General features: G+C 36.8%; 1 protein-coding gene across 1 annotated transcript in view; it reads right to left on the minus strand.

The window, feature by feature from the left end:
• Positions 1 to 23,940, minus strand: part of LOC128664413 (dynein axonemal heavy chain 3-like) — a 2,586,207-nt gene that overhangs the window by 329,676 nt on the left and 2,232,591 nt on the right. Inside the window, exons 67-68 of the mRNA XM_053719244.1 lie at positions 21,693 to 21,871; positions 19,861 to 20,119 (exon numbers count right to left, since the gene is read on the minus strand). Of these exons, the coding sequence (XP_053575219.1) occupies positions 19,861 to 20,119; positions 21,693 to 21,871 (438 nt within the window). The remainder of the gene's footprint in view (positions 1 to 19,860; positions 20,120 to 21,692; positions 21,872 to 23,940) is intronic.

A 23,940-nucleotide genomic window follows, 5' to 3' on the forward strand; every position in this document is an offset into this window, starting at 1 on the left:
ACACCAGCTAGACTAAACAACATTTACCCCGCCTCTTCCCCATCGTGTTGGAGAGGATGCAATGAACGAGGCACCACAATGCATATGTGGTGGTCATGCCCCAAACTACACTTATACTGGAGGGGAATAGAGTCCATACTGGGGAAACTAGAGGAAGTAGACTTCTCCCTAAACCCAAGATTAATCCTCCTAAACGAGACCCCCCCACTCCAATGCAAAATTAGAAAGACACTGATACGTATAGGACTCAATTGCGCTAAAACACTGATTGCCCTACACTGGAAGTCCCCCTCAATACCAACACAAGACAGCTGGTTACAAAGCACTGACAAGATGCTCTCATGTGAAGAGTATGGCTACTTTAGAAGAGGCAAATCTGCATTTTACGCAGATGTCAGATTCTATTGGGATTCTATCATGCAAAAACAAAAGACCCCCACACAATAAGTACACTATTAGAGTAGGTGGGATATGAATACATCACTGAACCTATTCCGCCTTAACACGTTAAAGGTTGTAGACACAGCCATAACCTAATTGCATATTTTAAAATCTGGGACGTCTCTGTCAGCGACCCTCCCCCCTCCTGTCCCCCTCCCTTCTCCCCTCTGTTGTTTTTTATACTGTTCTTTGGTTTGTCTAAAGAATGATTTCAGGATTAGAGATATGAGGTGGTAGTCCATTGTAATTGCTACACATCAACTATAATACATGGGCAGGACTAAGACCAATATCCGCATAAAGCAAATATGGACAATAATGGACTTTGTTAAGAGAAGTTATAATCTCCAGAAGCCCACAAGCCAGACATATGAAACTAACAGCCAGTGTAGTGGAATGTAACCTATACATGTAAACCTCCATGAAATTGTACGCTCAGATTACAGTCCTGTGATTTCTTCTGTTAAATTGTTTATTTGTTGTCAAAACTAATAAAAATGTATTCTTAAAAAACAAAACAACAAAAAAAAAACCTAAGATAGCTACAATATAACTAATAGTTACATTGTAGCTATCTCAGGGTTTATTTTTATTTTACAGGCAACTTTATATTTATTATAACTAGGTACAATAGTTATTAAATAGTTATTAACTATTTAATAGCTTCCTAGTTAAAATAAAAACAAATTTACCTGTAAAATAAACCCTAACCTAAGTTACAATTACACCTAACACTACAAATAAAATAATTTCCTAAATTAACTACAATTAACTACAATTATATTAAATAAACTAAAGTACAAAAAACCCTCCACTAATTTACAGAAAATAATAAAATAATTACAAAAATTTTAAGCTAATTACACCTAATCTAATCCCCCTACTAAAATAAAAAGGCCCCCAAAATAAATAAAAATCTCTACCCTATACTAAACTACAAATAGCCCTTAAAAGGGCTTTTTGCGGGGCATTGCCCCAAAGTAATCAGCTCTTTTACCTGTAGAAAAAAATACAATACCGCGCCCAACATTAAAACCCACCACCCACACACGCAACCCTACTCTAAAACCCACCCAATCCCCCCTTAATTAAACCTAACACTAACCCCTTGAAGATCACCCTACCTTGAGAAATCTTCACCCAGCCGGGCACAAGTGGTCCTCCAGAGGGGCAGAAGTCTTCATCCGATCCGGGCAGAAGAGGACCTCCAGACGGGCAAAAGTCTTCATCCAGGCGGCATCTTCTATCAGCCAATCGGAATTAAGGTAGGAAAAATCCTATTGGCTGATCCAATCTGCCAATAGAATTGAAGTTGAATCATATTGGCTGATCCAATCAGCCAATAGGATTGAGCTTGCATTCTATTGGCTGTTCCAACCAGCCAATAGAATGCAAGCTCAATTCTATTGGCTGATTGGATCAGCCAATAGGATTTTTCCTACCTTAATTCTGATTGGCTGATAGAATCCTATCAGCCAATCGGAATTCAAGGGACGCCATCTTGGATGACATGATTTAAAGGAACCTTCATTCGTCGGGAGTCGTTGGAAGAAGAGGATGCTCCCGGCTGGCTTGAAGATGGACCCACTTCTGCCTGGATAGGATGAAGACTTCTGCCCCTCTGGAGGACCACTTGTGCCCGGCTGGGTGAAGACGTCTCAAGGTAGGGTGATCTTCAAGGGGTTAGTGTTAGGTTTTATTAAGGGGGGGATTGGGTGGGTTTTAGAGTAGGGTTGGGTGTGTGGGTGGTGGGTTTTAATGTAGGAGGGGTATTGTATTTTTTTTTTTTACAGGTAAAAGAGCTGATTACTTTGGGGCAATGCCCCGCAAAAAGCCCTTTTAAGGGCTATTTGTAATTTAGTGTAGGGTAGGGATTTTTATTATTTTGGGGGGCTTTTTTATTTTATTAGGGGATTAGATTAGGTGTAATTAGTTTAAAATTCTTGTAATTATTTTATTATTTTCTGTTATTTAGTGTTTTGTTTTCGTACTTTAGTTTATTTAATTGTAGTTAATTTAGGAAATTATTTTAATTATAGTGTAGTGTTAGGTGTAATTGTAATTTAGATTAGGATTTATTTTACAGGTAAATTTGTTTTTATTTTAACTAAGAAGTTATTAAATAGTTAATAACTATTTAATAACTATTGTACCTAGTTAAATAAATACAAAGTTGCCTGTAAAATAAAAATAAACCCTGAGCTAGATACAATGTAACTATTACACCCTGTTCCAAATTATTATGCCAATGATATCTTTCTCATTTACCTAAATAATTGATGTAAACAACAGTCAGCATAATTATCATGTTATCAACTATTAAGAGTACAATTCAAATTTTATTGACCAAACCTCCTATTGATAACAGTATTTTTTTTTTCAAAATAAAAAACTTACAATGCACTGTTCCAAATTATTACGCACAATAAGTTTCAAAACACTTTATAGGTTGTAAAGAACTGTAAAAAAAATTGTAATTTGTTGTGTTTGCAGCATATTTACTGAAATCAAAAGCTATTTCAATCAAACTTTGAACATTTTAACTTTTTAAACATTTTAACAGGTCACGTTACATTTTAACATAGGACCCCTTATTTGATAGGAGCTTCACAAGTCTTGCATCCATTTAACTTGTGAGTTTTTGGACAGTTTCTGCTTGAATTTGTTTGCAAGTTGTCAGAATAGCCTCCCAGAGCTGCTGTTTGGATTTAAACTGCCTCCCACCCTCATATATATTTTGCTTGAGGATGCTCCAAAGGTTTTTAATAGGATTGAGGTCAGGGGAGGATGGAGGCCACACCATGACTTTCTCTCCTTTGATCCCCATAGCAGCCATTGATGCAGAGGTATTCTTTGCAGCATGAGATGGTGCATTGTCATGCATGAAGATGATTTTATTACGGAAAGGATAGTTCTTCCTTCTGTACCAGGGAAGGAAGTGGTCAGTCAGGAACTCCACATACTTTGTAGAGGTCATCTTTACACATTTGGGGACCCTAAAGGGGCTGACCAGCTCTTTTCCCATGATTCCGGAAAGCCTTGTTGGAACAGGGTGGCCGTCCACCAACCATGCACTACTCCATCCATCTGGACCATCCAGGGTTGCACGACACTCATCAGTGAAAGGGACTGTTTGAAAATTAGTCTTCATGTATTTTTCTGCCCAATGCAGCCATTTCTGCTTGTGAGCATTGGTTAGTGGTGGCCGAATGGAAGGTTTATGCACAGAAAATGGTGCTCTGCTTAATAATGTGGAACACCCTCCTTTAGTAGTTTTTCCTTTAATTGGGTTTAACTGGCAATCTAATTATCACAGGTGTCCGAGATTGTTTTCAGTGATCAAAAGAGCCCTGAGACACAATGCCATCCATGAGTTAAACTGAAATAAAAAATATTTAATCTTTGTGACACTGAAATAGAATTTGCATAATAATTTGGAACAGGGTGTAGTTATATTGTAGATAGCTTAGGATTTATTTTATAGGTAAGTATTTAGTTTTAAATAGGAATAATTTAGTTAATTGTAGTAATTTTATTTTGTTTTATTTAAATTATATTTAAGTTAGGGGGGTGTTTGGGTTAGGGTTAGACTTAGGTTTAGGGGTTAATACATTTAATATAGTGGCGGCGACGTTGTGGGTGGCAGATTAGGGGTTAATAAATGTAGGTAGGTGTCGTCGATGTTAGGGATGGCAGATTAGAGGTTAATAAAATTAAACTAGTGTTTGCGAGGCAGGAGTGCGGCGGTTTAGGGGTTAATATATTTTTTGAAGTGGCGGCGATGTCCGGTCGGCAGATTAGGGGTTAAAAACTTTAGTTAAATGTTTGCGATGTAGGGGGGCCCTCGGTTTAGGGGTTAATAGGTAGTTTATGGGTGTTAGTGTACTTTTTAGCACTTTAGTTAAGAGTTTTATGTTATGGCGTTAGCCCATAAAACTCTTAACTACTGACTTTTAAATGCGGTAGGAGTCTTGACAGGAGAGGGTCTACCGCTCACTTTCTCCAAGACTCATAATACCGGCGTTAGGAAAATCCCATTAAAAAGATAGGATACGCAATTGACGTAAGGGGATTTGCGGTATGCTCGAGTCGCGGAAAAAAAGTGAGTAGTACACTTGTACCTGCAAGACTCGTAATACCAGCGGGCGTTAAAAAGCAGCGTTGGGACCTCTCAACGCTGCTTTTTAAGGCTAGCACAAGACTCGTAATCCAGGCGCTAATCTCTAAATATTGGCATTTACTTAAAGAGACCTGCAATTTTCAAATAGTTTTAAGGACCTCCCTCTTGTTTCTTACAAAAAGAATCAGAACCTTACGGATGGATTAATGAGCGTGGATATAGATTCTGCATATCTGTCCAACCCCCTACAGAAAAAAAGGTTAATTCTGGTGTTACAATTGTGCCCAATGCAATTCCCTCATACAAGGAGAATATGTTACCCATCGCCATACAGGACGGAAAATTAACAATAGGGGCACATAATCATGCAACTCTAGTTATGTGATATATGTGATCAAATGCACATTTGGGTGGGCATATGTAGGTGAGACCACACAGTCTGTGAGGGACAGAATACGACAACATAAATCAGCCATATTTAATTAGATGAAGCTGTCACACATCATTTTACTTTAGCATCACATAATAAACGCCAATTAAGATTTCAAGTTGTTATTCAAAAAGGAAGCAAAGTGGATTAGGATGTTGAACACTATGTCCCCAATGGGCTTAAACCCTGACAAACCTTGGGGACACTTTGTTTGAAACATAATTTATCCGATATTCTGTATGATTGGTACTTTCTAATCTATTTGAGTGTCTAATATACATATGATCTGAAAAAATCAATTTAAAAATCAATAAATATTAGTTATATGATGCAGAGCAGTTCCAAAGTAATACAATACTTTTTAAGTATTCTTTAAATCTTTGTTAATCAGCATTAGATATGTGTTCCTCCATCTCCTGTACACAAATTATCTTTTGTAAATATATACAATTTTTTTTTATAAGTAGTGATTGAGTCAGTATAGTTAATATCGGCATTCCGTTTTGAAAACATGTAGTAATATGATTCGTTGGTATGTTGAGTGACGGATGTATGATTGGTCCAATTAGGGCATTTAATTATACTACTTATAGAGGGCTATCCCCATAGTTCTATGTACTCCTTGACAAAGGGCAGAGTCCCGAAACGGGCGTCGGAGTGTGTTATTGATGAGTCATGTAGTCACAAGGTCCAGAGATCAGGGAGTTCCATTACTGGATTGTTTGCTGTACGATACCGTCACCATCCCCCTATAGGGTCTGTAAGCGCTGAAAGTCATACCGATACTTGCCTGTGATACTGCTGGTCGAGGTATTCTGACGAAAGAGGTATCAAAGTGATTGTGAGTAAAACATTCCTGATGGTTGTTAAAAAGTCTCACTGCACCTGTTGATTTCGACCCTCTACATAGAAATGTATATATAATGGCAATTTATCTAAGCAATACGTTTATGCCTACATGTGAGTCTAACAGTGTCTTAAAGGACCAGTTAACACAGTAGATTTGCATAATCAACAAATGCAAGATAACAAGACAATGCAATAGCACTTAGTCTGAACTTCAAATCAGTAGTAGATTTTTTTCTGACAATTTTAAAAGTGATATCTAAATTCCACTCCCCCTGTACCATGTGACAGCCATCAATCAATCACAAATGCATACACATACCATGTGACAGCCATCAATCAATCACAAATACATACACGCTTATTCTGTGAATTCTTGCACATACTCAGTAGGAGCTGGTGACTCAAAACGTTTAAGGGGCATAATTATCAAGCTCCGTACGAAGCTTCAGACTCGAAGGAAACAGAAGTTATGAAGCAGTGGTCTAAAGACCGCTGCTCCATTACCTGTCCGCCTGCTTTGAGGTGGTGGACAGAAATCAAGCCGATCGAATATGATTGGGTTGATTGACACCCCCTGCTAGCGGCTGCAAATCTGTAGGGGGCAGTATTGCACCAACAGTTCATAAGAACTGCCAGTGCAATGAAAAATGCTGACAGCGTATGCTATCTGCATTTATCGATGTGCAGCAGACATGATACGCTACATCGTATCATGTCCGCTCGCACTTTAATAAATTGACCCCTAAATATAAAAAGACTGTGTGCACATTTTGTTAATGGAAGTAAATTGGAAAGTTGTTTAAAATTGCATGCTCTATCTGATTAATGAAAGTTAATTTTGACTTGAGTGTCCCTTTAACACAGTAAATTCTTGAAGAGACGTACACAGATGAAAACGCTAATAGTGATACAGATGAATACATAAAGGGCGATACAGACCTTTCTATTAGTTACACATATACTCTTAAATGGATATATACCTGAGGATAATGGACATTCAATACATGGGACCAAGACAAATTTAAATTGTATATTACTTTTTGGGACATTCCTATGTTACTATAATGGATGTTACTTTATTCCTCTATATTTGTGGAATATAATTTTCCATTTCTTTTTGTGACACTGACAGCATCATTTTTTTCCTAGGGATGCCTAGGGTTCTATGCTATAATTTCTTTTTTCTTTTTTTTTCTGGTGAGCATGGTCTGTGTGAATGAAATGTATGCTGGGCAAATATCATTTTATCATTTCATTCTTGAATAATAGGATAAACAAATACAAATTATTTCATTAGAGTGCTGAGAATTGATTTTTTTTATTGTAGTAGTCTGGCAATACCTCTTGTGCACCTATATTTACATATATAGATATTAGATATAATTAGTAGTGCTGTCGCTTCCACTATTTAAGAGGTTATCAACAGTTCACGTTTGTAGCAAATAGTTGAAAAGGTTTTATAGCTGTTGTAATGCATTTCTAACTTGCATTTGTTCCTTCAAGTGTCAAGCAAAAATTAACACAGTTCTTACTGAAAAAGACAGATACATATCAATTACATTTGAAGAGATGTATCATCTTTAAGCATCAGATTGTGCTATGAAACTGAACTATGTCTAGTAATGGCTAGTGCATAATATAGCACGATTCCTGAGAATTTGCTTATGAAATGGACTTTACAGCTGAAATACCGTCTGCCCATTAGCATGTGCACCAATCAAATATGTACTAAGGATTAGATTATGAGTGGAGCAGTAGTTTGCGCTCATATTATGTGTAAAAAGTAAAAAGTTTGCATTCTCGCGTTCTCAATGTCACGTAACAAATAGACTTTGAGAAGTACTGTATAGGAATATCTATCTTAAAATACATATAACATATTCTGCATTGTGTAATGTAAAATATTTACAGTAAATATAAGGCAGAATATTGTATAAATGATTTTTCATGTTTTCATCTACTTGACTGCAAAGGTTTCCAATGTACATACACATATATATATATATATATATATATATATATATATATATATATATATATATATATTTATGTGTAAATACATATATACACATATAAATACACAAACACATCTTTACGCACACACACATATATTTAGACATGTATATGTATATATCTCTATGTTAATGCCCTTTACAGTTTTTTTAATACCTCATATCTTTGAGCCCTTATAATTTTTTATTGCAATTTTATTTAAAAAAAACCCTGTATTTTTTAATGCATTTTTTATTTGGTTTGTGACAGTTTTTATTCAAGAGTAACAGTTAACCAGAGTTCTGAAGTTGTGATAATCATTCAAGTGTAAATCTTGATTGCGCTCATGTGTTCGCATTTACTTTCAACTTGTAATATGAACATAATTAAATTTGTTTGCAACGGCACGAGAACCAGATATGGCTTGGGCACAAATGATAGCTCTCCACTCGCAATCTAGCACTAAATGTCTAACACAATTATTGATGCCAAGACATTGAAGTATTTTATTCATTTTAACGTTTATAAAACATTTAAGATTATTTAAAAAAACAACAATATAATTTCATAATAACAATTTGTTACTTTTATTTTCATGTAGATAATTGGAAAATATTTGATAGCATGAAAAACTGAACCTTTATATATGTAAAGTATATAATACAATGTAATCAGGGCCGGACTGGGACCAAAAATAGGCCCAGGCATTTTAAGATGGAGCATCCCACTCCTCTGCCCCCCTTTGTTATTTGACCGTACACCAAAATTGACAAATATAATGTAATGAAAAATAGAAGCTATTAAACCACATATTTAACTAACTTCATCAGCCTGTGTAGTCAAAGTTACTCAAAATAACAGTCACCTAATCCCTGACCTGGGTCTCAAACACAACAAGGCATAAGAGGCAGGGCTGGCCCTGCATTATGCACAAATAATAATGCTGGTGACTTGATGTGGCTAAAGCAACAGGCCCCAGCTCTCAACTGGCAAATGCCCTGTATGCCCTATGTGCAGTCCGCACCTGAATGCAATAATAGATTGTCATCCCTATTTAAAAGGTAACTAAACAATGACTAAAATACCCTTCATTAGCACTCTTTCTATTCAATAGAAAAAAATTAAAATATATTCTTATTCAGTGATTAACAATATTTTAATAGCTACCTACATAAAATGATTTTTTAATGTTTTTAATTTCCAGACAGTTTTTACGGGGTATGTTTTTTTTTTATTAGTAAATATGAAGAAAAGAATGATCCCCTTCTTTGATGTCCTTAAAAGATGATCTTTATTTGCACAAATTAAAACAATGTCTGGAAAGCTTCCAAGTAGAAATACAAAGTGGGCACAACACTTGGGCTTACGTGTTTCGGCTGATAGCCGTCATCATAGCCTATAGTGCTGTGGCTGAAGCTCTATTGTGAAGCAAGAAAAATTAACCTATTGGCTATCATTAAAATGTTAAATAAACCAATATACGCCTACTTTGAGTTAACTATTCAAATGCCTGGCCTAAGCAAGTTCAGAGTGTAAATACCCAATGGCATATTGTAACCTACATATTTACGCAACATGCCCTGCATCACATTCAGATTCTTGTGTCTTTAGTGGGGTGAATATAATAGAAATACATCCTTAGTGATGAACTACTTAAATAGCAGAAGATATCGAATATGCTGAAATAAAAAAATGAAAATGAAATTACAATGAATTAAAGAAATTAAAGAATAATAAGGCCAAAGTAAAGCAATACTGCCACAGATAAAACTCATACAGAGATTGTACTTGGACAAGGTGTGTAAACACATACATACACATATAGGTGAATTATCAAATGCATTGTTGCCAACTTTACATGTGTACCAACCTTACACCTATGTGTTTTTATATATATATATATATATATATATATAATATATATATATATCTATCTATATATATATATATATATATATATATATATATATATATATGTATCCACACGCAGACATATCGATAGATTGCCTATGCATTGTTATCATTGTATTTTGTGTCGCCAAAATTACACATGGGCATCTGTATGTAAATCCCCATTAGCAATCGTTTACATTAGTTAACAGACCAGTATACACTAATTTGTCTATCTGATATTTTTGCCCTATTGAGGTTTAAAGTTTAAGCCAAGAGACCAGGAGTACCAGGAGAGATTACTCCCAGTAATTTATCATATCGTATCTTGAATTTAGGCCCATGGTACCCTGGTGTCCAGCTTAAAAATCCAAAACATTTCACGCTTTGCTAGAAGCTGATCCTAATTTCCTCCCCTCTTGGGTAACACTACTTTCTCTATGGCACACAAAGTGGGCGTATATTGATTTAATTAACATTTTAATTAGAGCCAATAGGTTAATTTTTCTTCCTTCAGGCACAGCACTAAAGGCTATGATTACAGCTATCAGCCGAAACACGTAAGCCTAAGTGCTGCAACCACTTTGTATTTCTACTTGGAAGTTTCCCAGATGTTGTTTTAATTTGTGCAAATAAGGATCATCTTTTAAGAACATGAAAGGTGTGGATCGTTCTTTTCTTCATATTTACCTTTACCCAGTTGATCCTCCTCCTCTATACAGGGGACCCCGCACTAGACTCCTCCCAGTGTGATGAGGTCACACTAAGCGCCCGTTAGCCTGTTGGGACAGCTGTCCGCTAAGAAGGTGAGAGGGGCCAAGCAATATGCACCGTATGGATAACGGAGCCCCCTTGCACCATAGCGGTCATGCCTGGAGTACAGACGGCTGGATTGTGGCATCAGGAAGCCAGGTACCAATTTGTACATGTATGGGAAGGAGTATATATATATATATATATATATATATATATATGCCGGGGGACACTTTGGACTATTCCACCTATTCCAAGTTTTGACAGAGACGCTATTTGTCTAGAGACTGACTCTCCATTCTGAACATTTTTTTTTTATTAGTACCCTGAGTATTTATTGTATTACTCTCTCATTCTAATCCCTCTATACTCTTGTAATTCCATCAGTTCCTCCTGACTGTACCCACTTACCCTTATTCTTGTGCCATATTAGAGAGAACTAGATAAGGTCCCACAGTCAGGAACAGGTCTTAATACTTACTGTTGGGAAACACTGTTTTAGTTCATTCAGTGTGTATCTCTTTTCTGCAGTACTAATGTATTCTCTCCATTGTGTTGACTGACTCAGTTATCTTCCAGATACTTATTTAAATTGCTTGACTGGGTTCCCAGATTTAAAAGTTGGCCTATTAAACATCATTTGCGCCATCTGCTATTTATATAATAATTTCCATTATCATCTTTACCAACTAGCAATATTGCTCTAAAATAAATTGTACCTCAGACCATTCTTCTGCTTTCACTAAACCAAATACAGCTCTATCACTAAAAGTGGCATTTCAAGGGTACCTTACCATATACATCATTATGCACCTCACATTATCACAAGCAAGATGTAACCACACAATTTGTTAAATTCTTTGTTCATATATGTATATTATTCACACTTGTTAGGGCTCACACTATACTGCAGTGTGAAGCATTATGTCTCTTTATAAACTGGTTACAATGCTATTACTCAAAACAGGGATATTTCAAAATATTTTAAAATGAAATCAAGAACCTTAAAGATGTCTGAATTTTTTCTTGTCTTCAAGCCACTATTTCCTAACTGCTGTATAGGTAACATAAGAGCTTCCTACTTAATTTCCTCATTACATACACCATAGCCTTCAATTTTACGATTATATTGAGTGCACAATTACAGAACATTGTAAATTACCTCTTGTGCTTGGAGAAAGTAGTATTAAATATTTAAAAAATATAAGCTATAGATGCAGAAAAGGTCACAGTCAATGAAACCCTATTACTTGTCAAATAAAAAATACATTTTGTGATAAAAGTTATAATAATATCAGTTTGTATTAAAACACAGCAACAGGAGCTCTTGGAAAATTACAGTCTAGACATACATGAAAAGGCTTCATATAAGCACGAAGAAACTCTGTCCTGTTACGGATTAACCAACTTTGAATTTTTGCTTTTTGATTGAAAAAATTCAATAGAAACTGTGTTAAGTGTTTCCACCCCTATTAAACAGTCACCTAAAATCTATAATTCACTGAAACATTAAGTAATTGCCATTTATTTCTAAACTATTCAATTCTACAAGCCCAACTGTGAATCCAGCAGCGCATTTCTCTGCTAGCCAGCGTTTTGTTATCAGTATCTCTGCATGAAAAGGTGATTTTATTTGACTGCTTACAGAAAAATACAAAATAGACGAAAATCAAGTTGCATTTAAAGAGAAAGAACAGAATTGAAAGATTCAAAGCTATGAAACAATGAGGAAATGTTTACTAATAAAAAAAAACAAAATTCAGAGCCATAAAAAAGTTAAACATTTATTTGAGTAATCAACACCCTTCATTAGCTTTATTGTAAGTTTATATAAGCATTTTTGAGGGTTAATTGTTAATTGATCGTCTAGAACAACCCATCTTGCTGAAGATTAGCAGAAAAATAGGCCTAGGAACTGCTGCTGGGACCTTTTAACAGGTAGGTTAGGCTACACCCACCAGACTGCCCCATTGGTGCTGACTGCAAACCATTGATTCCGCCTACTCTTCCCACTCTCATAAGTCCTTAACCCTTAAGCTTCTTCTTGCCTAGGCGGCCTTACACTGACACTTATATTAGATAAAGTTCATCAAACAGTTCAATGTTAAATGCTGTTATTTCAGGTGTTGTAACTTTGGATTTAATGAGTAAATTATGCTTACAGCGTTGTGGGCACTCTCTGTGACGGGAAATTATGAAAATTGTACGTCAATTAACATTGGGTGTTATTAATGGTTGGAAAAGGATACTTTTCAATGTAAAGAGATCAAGAAATTATTGACCTAACCTACACCAAAACAGATTAAACAATGTTTATAAAGTTTTCTATGCACATCATTTATTGTCTAGCAGGTGCTTTTAGTAATGGCTCATGGACTTTCACCACCATGAAAGAAATTAATTTATCAGGTAAGCATAAGTTTTTTTTTAGTTTTATTTATTTATAAAAAAGCAGTGTTTTCTGACATATAAAGCTTTCAAGTTGTCTTATTTTGAAACTTATAGGGACAGTAAAGGCAAAAATATTTTTTCATATTTCAGATAGATGATGCAATTTTAAACAACTTTCCAATTTGCTTCTATTAAGTAATTTGCTTTGTTCTCCATTGTCGAAAAGGATACTTAGCTAATCCCAGGAGCAGCAGTGCAATACTGTGAGCTTTCGGGTGATTGGTGGTTACACATATAAGCCGCTTGTCATTGGCTCCCCCAGTGAGGCTTAGCTAGTTCCCAGTAGCGCATTTGTGTGCCTTCAATAAAAAAATAATTCAACTGGAAAGTTGTTTAAAATTGCATGCTTTATCTAACATATGGAAGAAAAAAAATGTGTTTCATGTCACTTTAACTGCTAACATTTTTAAAAATTTAAAAAGTCTGGAAATTCCAAAATTAATTGCTCCCACTCCACGTGGGGTGCTTAATTTTAAAATTTGGAATTAATAAATAATATATATATGTACAGTTTATATGTCTATAACTATCTATATATACACAGCAAAAAAATAATATATATATATATACATGCAGTAAAGTGTGCATTTGGAGGTTTTGGATACCTCAGAATATGGAAGAAGGCGGCCCTTTGTGCCGGTTGGCTATTTTCGAAGCCACATTTATACTTGTGAAACAGAAAAACACGAAAATCTGGATTTGTACAGTATAAATTAGGCTCCAAAAATAGCCGACCAGCACAAAGGGCCGCCTTCTTCCGCATTTGGAGGTATTGAATCCTATGAATGCACACTTCTAATATACAGTATATATAAATATAAATCTCAGTGGACAAGTAACATATACTTTTTCCTTTGTTTACCATTGTTTGGGCAAGTCATTTGTTATCACTTACTAGTAAACTTTAGTGATATTTTTCCATGCGTGAACAATGTAAACAATGTAAATATAGATATATGTGAATTTTAAATTTTCCCTTTAAATGCGTCAAAATGATGTAACATTTGAAAAACATGTAATATTAAACTATTAATTTTAAATGCTGATACTCTTAAGATTCATATAAAACTCTATGAGAATCAACATTTCTATGCTAATATATTCAAATAATTGGATATTACATTGGATGTAGAAAAAGTACAATTTTGCTTGAATGTACAGAAGCACTTTCCCATTTATATGTAAATGTTAACACAATTGTCAAAGACCAGATAAAATGACTTATCAAATGGCTGAACCGTTCCTTTATAAATTTGATAAAGAGTTTATGCTTACTTGATAAATGTATTTATATTAATGATGGTGAGGGTCATTAAGAAGCTCACATGTGTGAATTACCATCCAGTCCAATAGGAGAAGGCAAAAACAACCCTACATGCCAGAGCTTAAATCCCTCCCTTAATACTCAATCCTACATATGGCCCAGTAGATCGAGGAAACAGAAACGCAGGAAAGAGAAAAAGACAAAATGGGGAGGATGAAGTGCAAATCAAGTACTGCAGCAAACTGGGTAAAAAAAAGGGCGGGACTCATGGATGTTCACCTGGAAGGCTGTGACATTTGCACATTGGGGAAAAAACATTACTACCTCGTTAAAACTTGTATCATTCTCTCTGTTCTTCGCACTCTGGTGGGAAATGAATCTCTGATTATTTAGAAAACCATATCAATGAAGAGTAGATCAGCACTTCAAAATTCACCTCACTCCTTCTTGGAAGCAATCATTTGACTAAGGGTTCAGGGTAATTGGGGGGGATTTAGGCCCCCGTGTGTAGGGATGTTTTTGCCTCCTCAGAGTGAACAGTAGTGAAATTTCCACTTTGTTGTCTCATGGACTTTAACCATTTGATTTAAAAAAATAAAAAAAAAGAGCTTCAAGCACCTTTTGAAAAAATGTAAATAACAAAAGTAAAATAAAATATAACAGTATTTCTACATATATTTGCTGACATTGTTATGGGTTGTTCATGTACAGTTATTTTTGCAATTAAACACCAGTCAATGGGTTATTGGCAGTTTTTAAAGGTGATTTGAAGTAGCAAATTTGATTTGGAAAGATTGACTGATCTGAGATAGCAAATTTAGTGGTTGATTACAATCTATTGTTTGATAATTTTCAGAATTCTGCCGAGGAGCTGCTTTCAACATTTCATTTGTTAGTGGTAGAACTTGTTTTCATGATTGTTTTAGAGAAAAATGGCTCTATACTAAAATGTGTCAGTCCTGTTATGCTGATCACAATTCAAATTTTCTATACTTAAAGGGACAATAAATACTTTGAGCTGGTAATATAAAATGATATGGCATATATATATATATATATACTAGTACTAAAGCCCGTGTACACGGGCCATTTTTTTCATAACAGCGGTCCCACCCCTTGCTCTCTCCCCCCTCTCTTTTGCTCTCTCTTCCCCCCTCTCTTTTGCTTTCTTTCCCCCCCTCTCTTTTGCTATCTCTCCACCCTCTCCTTTGTTCTCTCTCTCCCCTCTTTTGCTCTCTCTCTCCCCTCTTTGGCTCTCTCCATCCTTTCTTTTGCTCTCACTCCCCCCTCTTTTGTTCTCTCCCCCCCTTTGGCTCTCCTCCCCCCCCTTTGGCTCTCCTCCCCCCTCTTTGGCTCTCCCCCCCCTCTTTGGCTCCCCCCCCCTCTTTGGCTCTCCCCCCCCCTCTTTGGCTCTCCCCCCCCCTCTTTGGCTCCCCCCCCTCTTTGGCTCTCTCCCCTCTTTTGCTCTCTCTCTCCCCCCCTCTTTGGCTCCCCCCCTTTGGCTCTCTCTCCCCCCCTTTGGCTCTCTCTCCCCCCTCTTTGGCTCTCTCTCCCCCCTCTTTGGCTCTCTCTCCTCTTTGGCTCTCTCTCCTCTTTGGCGCTCTCTCCTCTTTGGCTCTCTCTCTCCCCCCTCTTTGGCTCTCCCCTCCCCTTTGGCTCCCCCCTCTTTGGCTCTCCCCCCCCCTCTTTTGCTCTCCCCTCCCCTCTTTGGCTCTCCCCCCCCCCTCTTTTGTTCTCTCCCCCCCTCTTTGGCGCTCTCCCCCCCCTCTTTGGCTCTCTCCCCCCCTCTTTGGCTCTCCCCCCCCTCTTTGGCTCTGCCCCCCTTCTCTTTGGCTCTCTCTCCCCCCCTTCTCTTTGGCTCTCTCTCCCCCCCCCCTTCTCTTTGGCTCTCTGCCCCCTCCCCTTCTCTTTGGCTCTCTGCCCCCCCTTCTCTTTGGCTCTCTGCCCCCCCCTTCTCTTTGGCTCTCTGCCCCCCCCTTCTCTTTGGCTCTCTGCCCCCCCCTCTCTTTGGCTCTCTGCCCCCCCTTCTCTTTGGCTCTCTGCCCCCCCCTTCTCTTTGGCTCTCTGCCCCCCCCCTTCTCTTTGGCTCTCTGCCCCCCCCTTCTCTTTGGCTCTCTGCCCCCCCCCCCTTCTCTTTGGCTCTCTGCCCCCCCCTTCTCTTTGGCTCTCTGTCCCCCCCTTCTCTTTGGCTCTCTGCCCCCCCCTTCTCTTTGGCTCTCTGCCCCCCCTTCTCTTTGGCTCTCTGCCCCCCCTTCTCTTTGGCTCTCTGCCCCCCCCTTCTCTTTGGCTCTCTGCCCCCCCCTTCTCTTTGGCTCTCTGCCCCCCCCCTTCTCTTTGGCTCTCTGCCCCCCCCTTCTCTTTGGCTCTCTGCCCCCCCCTTCTCCCTCTCTGGCTCTGTCTTCGTGGGACCCCGCCCGGCCACGCCCCATCGCGGCAATACCCGCCCGGTCACGCCCCGCGCGACGCCCGGCCACGCCTCTCGCGATGCTCCCGTCGGCCACAAACAGCTGTGAGGTCTGGGGAGCGCGTTGCCGCTTCTCACGCAGCAGACCTCACAGCTGTTGAGTAGCTCGCGCTCCCTATCTCACAGCTGCTTGTATGCTGTGTACCTCGCGCTCCCTATCTCAAGGCCAAGTGTTTGTCTCTACTGCGCATGACGGCTTAAGACAAACACTTGGCCTTTTATAATATAGGATATAACCTCTGCAATATACTTTCATTATTATTTTGTCCACTTTTCCTGTAATTCCATTCTAAAATCATGAGTTTTTCAGTTCCTGTTAGAAATGGATGTGCAGAACACAGCTATTGGCTGCATACTCTAGTGACCTAATTATTACTGTCTCTAATTGGACACAGCAGAGAAGGTATGTTACAACATTTCATCACCCCTTGCTTTATAGACACTAAGGACTCCATGTACTAAGCCGTCAATTCATCCGTCATTTTAGACGCGGCTAAACTCGCCGTTACTCGCCGCGGGCGAAATGGTGTCCGCTGTTGTTATGTACTAATAATCCCACAATAAATAGATATGTCTAGCCCGCCGCGAGCAGTGGCGGAATATTGATAAATTTGACGCCTCGCTCGCCGCGACTAAGCTGATGTACTTAACTTTCAGTTGAATTGTCTGGCCAATTGTTAACACGTGACATGTAAGGTGTCATGAACGTCATAGTAGTCGCGGAAATAGAATTTTGCTCCTATAAATGTAAAACTTTTCTAAACAACTTTATTATTGTTCCCAAATTTTTGGAGAGTAATTGCAGAGCGCTCTTTTTTGTGATCTTTATTTACAAATTCGATATGGCTTCATCTGGATCTGAAACCGCTTCAAAATCCAAGAATCCTCACTTTTCTCATCAGCAAAACGTCGTTTTGATTGACATGATTATTGACTCTTATGATTATTTGTTTGGATGTCGTGTCAAACAGACAAATATTTCTAGGAGGAAGCAGATCTGGCAAAGGATCAGCGATGCTGTTAGTGCCCAGGGTCCAGGAAAAAAGGATGTCGATCAGCTGAAGAAGCGTTACAATGACATTAAACGTTTCGCCAAAGCAAAATTGGCCAGAGAAAGAAATTCGGCACGTGCTACAGGAGGTGGACCAGCATATGTGGCAGACCTCAATGATTATGAGCAGAAGCTTGTTCAGCGTCTGGGACCAGAGATCATCACTGGCATAACGGATGAGTGTGACAGTGATTTAAGAGGTAAATGTACAACATAACTGACACAATTTTTTTTTTAAAATTATGATAGGTCATTGTCTCCAATATATATTTCTTTAAAATAACATTATCTGACTTCTTACGCTTCAGTATCTGAATCTATATAGGCCATTTAGGCCCCAAATACTGTAATCATTGATGTCGCATATATGTATAAGGGATTGTACAAGCCAATGTAAGTACAATGCTGATATTACTGCCTTTTATATATGTCTAGACTGGCGTCTAGAGTGACTTTCCTATTGTTTTGTACCTTGCCCGCCACCTAAAAGGTGGCGAGGCAAAAATAACGAGGTGGGGGCGGAGATTGACGCGAGCGGACAAATAGATTTTTTAGTACATTCATTTTTGGCGAGTTGGTGGTCAAATGTGTCTAATTACAGTAAAAAATGGAGAGGTAGCGAGGTTTGGGGGATAAGTACGCTCGCAATTTTAAAGATGCAAGTTTTAACATAATTGACGGCTTTGTACATATCAGTTTGCGAGTTTTGACGCGAGATTTGTTGCGGGTAGCTCGCTGACTGCTTAGTACATGGAGCCCTAAAACTTTACACTTATTTTGTCAACATTTAAACAACTAATGAAAAAATACATCTACGTTATTCTCAGAGACTAACCTTTTCTTTGAATGCATCATTCTATCTAGCATTTATTTAGTGTTTAATGTCCCTTTAATGACACATTTATGAAGCCATTAATTGCTTCTCAAATTCTAGTTTAAAGGACTTCATAAAACCAATGACAACACTTTTCACCACTACTAAGTACCTCTAAAACTTTTCAAATGTAGCATACTGGATGACATTAAGAAGCAAGGTCACCAAATACAAACACTATCTGCTCAAAAAAATAAGAACTTTTGCACTAATAAAAATCAGCCCCACCCTATCAATAATACCCATGTTCAAATCACTTAAAAATACATATACACTTATCTCTATGGTTTTGGAGCACAACAGGTTTGTAACAGTACAAATACGACCTATTTGCATCAATACACAAAGAGATTAATCAACATATAGATAGTTCAACCTGTGATGTAATTATTAAACCCACAAAACAGCATTTTCTTTGTTGTTAACCTTGCTTATTTGGTTTTTAGATTTTGAAATTCGAAGACATTGACGACACAGATAATTATTTCAGTTTTTCTTAGGGGGTGTAAAAATTCTCAGCAAAAGCATTTTAGCATTGTGATCACTAGAAAATCACTGACAAAAGCGGACACAGTTAAGTTGTTTTGCAGTAGTGCTTGCATGTACAGTACCTAGGTGGTGAGTTTACAGTTGATGTTTCTAATTTCCATAAAATTTGCAAATTAATTTCCCTACTTTTGTTTATATTTAATGAGTGTGTATAATGTAGATTAACATAAATTTGTTTCACCATGTAATACACACTTCCAATAATGCAGATTTATATTATTATTTATATGTTACATTATTATTTATAATATTTGAGTGATGTTGAACATGATCTTAAATATACTATAGTCCGTAAACATCTTGTAATTAAAAGATTTTTTTGTTGTCTTGCTATATATTAAGCCAAAGCTAAACATTTTTTTTTAAAAAAATATTCCATTTGCCTTATTTGGGGAACCAATGTGGGCTTAAATCTGCAGACAACAAGGCTAACCATGGTCATATTGTTAGTATAAAGTGAATTGTTTTGCATCTGCTATCTTGTAAAGCAAATATGAGAAAGACATGTAGCAGTGTTAGCCTTCAGATTCAGTGAAAGCCCCAATTACACAAATAAGGGGGAAATGCATAATTAAATCACATTGCAACTTTGTTTTACAATTCATAGCTAAATATTTGTATATTGAAATCTCAAGGTGTTCACTGTCCATTTAACAGAGACTTTTTTTTTTACAATAATAATTAAACTCAAATGTATTTTAATAAAATATAAAAATAAATCTATATACATACATAGGCACAAAAGTGATCATCCAATCCATTGAAGATGGGCAAGGTAGAAAGGCGTAGAATTTCACCCCAAGATTTGTCTTTGAGCCATAATGGATCAGGATTTGGCCGTGGGATCTCCAGTGCAACTCCACCAGTGAGAAGAAAGTGGCACTCATCATTATTTATAAATCCCCGGTTCTTCTGCAAACCCACACAGAGTAAGAAGGAAAAGAGCAACTTGTGCTTTTCAAACAGAGAACTACAAACTCTCTCATAAATGCTACAAAGAAATAAAATAAATACAATCAGATGCCATAACACAACATACAAAATATTGCATATTGCATGTTGGTTTCAAAGTTATAGTCAAACTGTTTATGTGAAAATAACAAATGACACTATTTTAAAAATACAGAAACATTTTAAGGATATTGTGAATAATTTTCTCAATATTTAAAAATAAATAAAAAAATTCTTGGCACGATAAATTCAACAACAAATATCATAAACTAAAGATATGTTTTGAAGTGATGCTTTGTATGCTTAAGACCCAAATAACAAAATGCATTACAGATAGAGGAAAAATTACATTAAACACTTGATTCTAAATGGTAGAAAAATATATTTAGCTTTAAGAGTCATATAGAATAACTGGTATTCCAGTCATAAAGCATTCTAATAGATTTCTTTTAGATTAGGAAACACTATTGCTTTTAAGATGGCTATAATTTTTAGATCTAAAAGACCAAAAAAGACAACAGCCCTCATGCCGGGTGAATAAGGTCCACTTTCGCAAACCTCTTCTGCCTTGCTTCATTTAGCATTGCACAAGCAATTGCCCACTTCTGAAGCGCAACCAATTACACTAGAGCAGGGCTTGATGGATCAGGATGATTTATTGCAGAAAGTCTTCAGGTGCGGGAGAGGCTAAGTAGCTGCAGTCTTAACACCGCTGCAACTTAACCAGTATTCCAGGCCTACTTATGCGAGCCTTAAATACTAAGGCCCCAAGCAGCAGCATCTGCAGATTCATAAATGGGCGCCATCATGTCTGATTACAAAACTACAGACATCCATGCCAAGCACACACCTCAGAGGGGATTTTAACATTGTGGAAGAGACTGCTGAAAATGTATTACCATAGGACATAGTCCAAATAATGGGACAGTCCAGAAAAAAATCACGACAGATGGCAAGTGAGATCTACTAAATAAATAGCTTTATACAAACAAGTAAAAAAACAATCTTTTCACTAAAATATTGAATTTGTAAACTTAAAACTACAGTCATATAAGTAACAATACATATTTACCATTTTATATACTCAATAGCACATTTTTGGCTTATATATAATATATACATATATATATATATATATATACATATATATATATATATATATATATATATATTAAAAGTCAAATTATTTGCTAGTGAAGATGAATAGGGCACCTATGATTGCAATCAATACCCGTTATCTAAAAAGGTATTTCCCTTTAGATACAGGAAATCTGCCAAAGAGCAGACAGTGTCCATGGGAACAGTTTCTCTCATTAGACTTTTTTACGCCTGAAAACACAGGAAAATTTTGTTCAACCTTTCCAGTAACGTAAAGCAGGCAGAAGATTTCTCATGCTAGTGAATGCAACCCTGGGAAATGACAGATAACAAAGGAATGAAATTGCAAAACTAAGATGCTATTGGGAAGAAAAAAATATTTATTTCTCTGAGCCTTCAAACTTCTTTTATTTTTGTATTTACAGGAAATCATTATTTATAATACATCTGTTTTTGTTATAATACCCCAAATAACAGTTTATGTCAGCAGATGCAGAGTAGAAAATTAGTCATACCTGTTTGTGAAATAATCATTAAGGTTTGTTATTCTTTCCTGGAGATTTGGGGATGACTGACTTTTCTTGATGGCATTAATATACAGATTAATAAACCAAACCAAGGAGTATTGATACATGGAATCAATATAAGCTAGGTCTGAGATGACAAAGAAAATCACGCTGGAAAGGTTTGCAACCTGCACAACAAAATAACAATATAGATTATTTTTTGCTTAGAATATTATGAAAAACCTTAAAGTAAAGAACAGATAAATTACTTTTAAATTAAAAACAAGGATAATGCTGTTTTGTTTTTATTTATTTATTTAAATACCCCTTACTATATCCTATCCCCAAGGCCAAAATCAATGTTTTACTTAAATTGTGTATATGATATTGAATTTTGCTGTAACTCATATGTTAAGGCTATGCATTAATACAAAGTATAATTGTTTGAATTTATGGGAGGATAACGGGGTGCTTAATAGGAACAAGATGCAGTAATCAATTTGATGATAAACACGAGAATAATTATTTTGGTGGAAAATAAAATTAGTTTAACAATGACTCATAGGTTGAGGTTTAATAGCTATGTGAGTCATAGCTGGTGAGGTGTGATGGAAAATCTGTAGTTAAATTAATTTTAAACAAGCTTTTGGGAGAGCAAACTTTATTTCTTCTGCAGAAAGCAATGGGACATCTAGCAAGATATGAGACTATTGGTGACTTTAGACAAAGATGACAAGGTGTGAGAGATCAAGGAAGAACATTATGGTATCAGTGATCTAAAATATAGAACAAGAATATATGTAATTGTTGTCTCCTAATACACTTTTAGGCTCTTTTTAGTTACTCCAAGGAAAAATGAGGTCAGTCTATACTAAAGATAAAATTGATAAAGGTGAGACTCTGCAGTCCATTTTAGATACAGGTAATTTCTGTCAACGGATAACATCATAGTTAAAAACAGATGAAACCCAAAACTTTTCTTTCATGATTTAAATAGAGCATGGAATCTTAAACAACATTCTAATTTACTTCTATTATCACATTTTCTTCATTCTCTTGGTATCTTTTGTTGAAAAGCGGGGACGTAAGTTCAGGAGCGTGCACGTATCTGGAGCACTATATGGGAGCAGTTTTGCAAGAATGTTATCCATTTGCAAGAGCACTATATGGCAGCACTATTTACTGCCATAGAGTGCTCCAGACACCTACCTAGGTATCTCTTCAACAAAGAATACAAAGGGATTCAAGCAAATTTGATAATAGAAATAAATTGGAAACCTTTTTAAAATTGTATGCTCTGTCTGAATCACAAAATAACATATTTCCCTTTAACAGGATAACTAGAGGGAATGTAGATGAGATGTTCTCCGCTTTCTCTAAAGGCATAATAATAATTTGATGAACAAATCAAGATGTAACATAGCGGTTAAAAATTTTCTCCAAACTGCCAGTTTTAGAATGTGTGATAATCAAATAATAGATACAAAAATATAAAATAGATATTTTGTTTATAATCGACTGTAGCTTTCTGGGTAGATAGTTGCACTTTTAATTCTAGATATATTTTAGGGCTCCCTAGGGTGGACCAAAGATAGATGCCAAGCCTAATTTTCCCAATGCATGTAATATTCCCACACTAAAATAATATTCCCCTACTAAGGGCTAGATTACAAATGGTGTGCTATCCTTTGCACATGACAGAAATTACGCACATATTGAAAGTAAAGTGGAAAAATAAATTGCATAAAAAAGTAATAAGGGCTCAAAGATATGAGGTCTCAGGTTTTAGAAAAAAAACCCAAAATGTATGCTTACCTGAAAAAATTTCTTTTTTTTCCGGATATGGTGAGTCCACGGTTTAAGTAATTACTGTTGGGAATATCACTCCTAGCCAGCAGGAGGAGGCAAAGAGCACCACAGTTAAACTGTTAAGTATCACTCCTTTACCCACAACCCCCAGTTATTTGACCAAAAAGCTGTAGAAGTGCCTGAGGTTATAGTCAAAAGAACAACTGTCTTAAAATAAAGGGTGGGGCCGTGGACTCACCATATCCAGAAATAAATAAATTTATCAGGTAAGCATACATTTTGTTTTTCTTTCCTAAGATATGAGTTCACGGCTTGAGTAATTACTGTTGGGAACCAATACCCAAGTTAGAGGACACGGATAGATAGGGAGGGACAAGACAGGCAGTCCTAAACAGAAGGCACCACCGCTTGAAGAACCTTTCTCCCAAAAGAAACTTCAGCCGATGCA

This window comes from Bombina bombina, chromosome 6 (genome assembly GCF_027579735.1).
Source record: "Bombina bombina isolate aBomBom1 chromosome 6, aBomBom1.pri, whole genome shotgun sequence".
NCBI classification, from domain to species: Eukaryota; Metazoa; Chordata; class Amphibia; order Anura; family Bombinatoridae; genus Bombina; species Bombina bombina.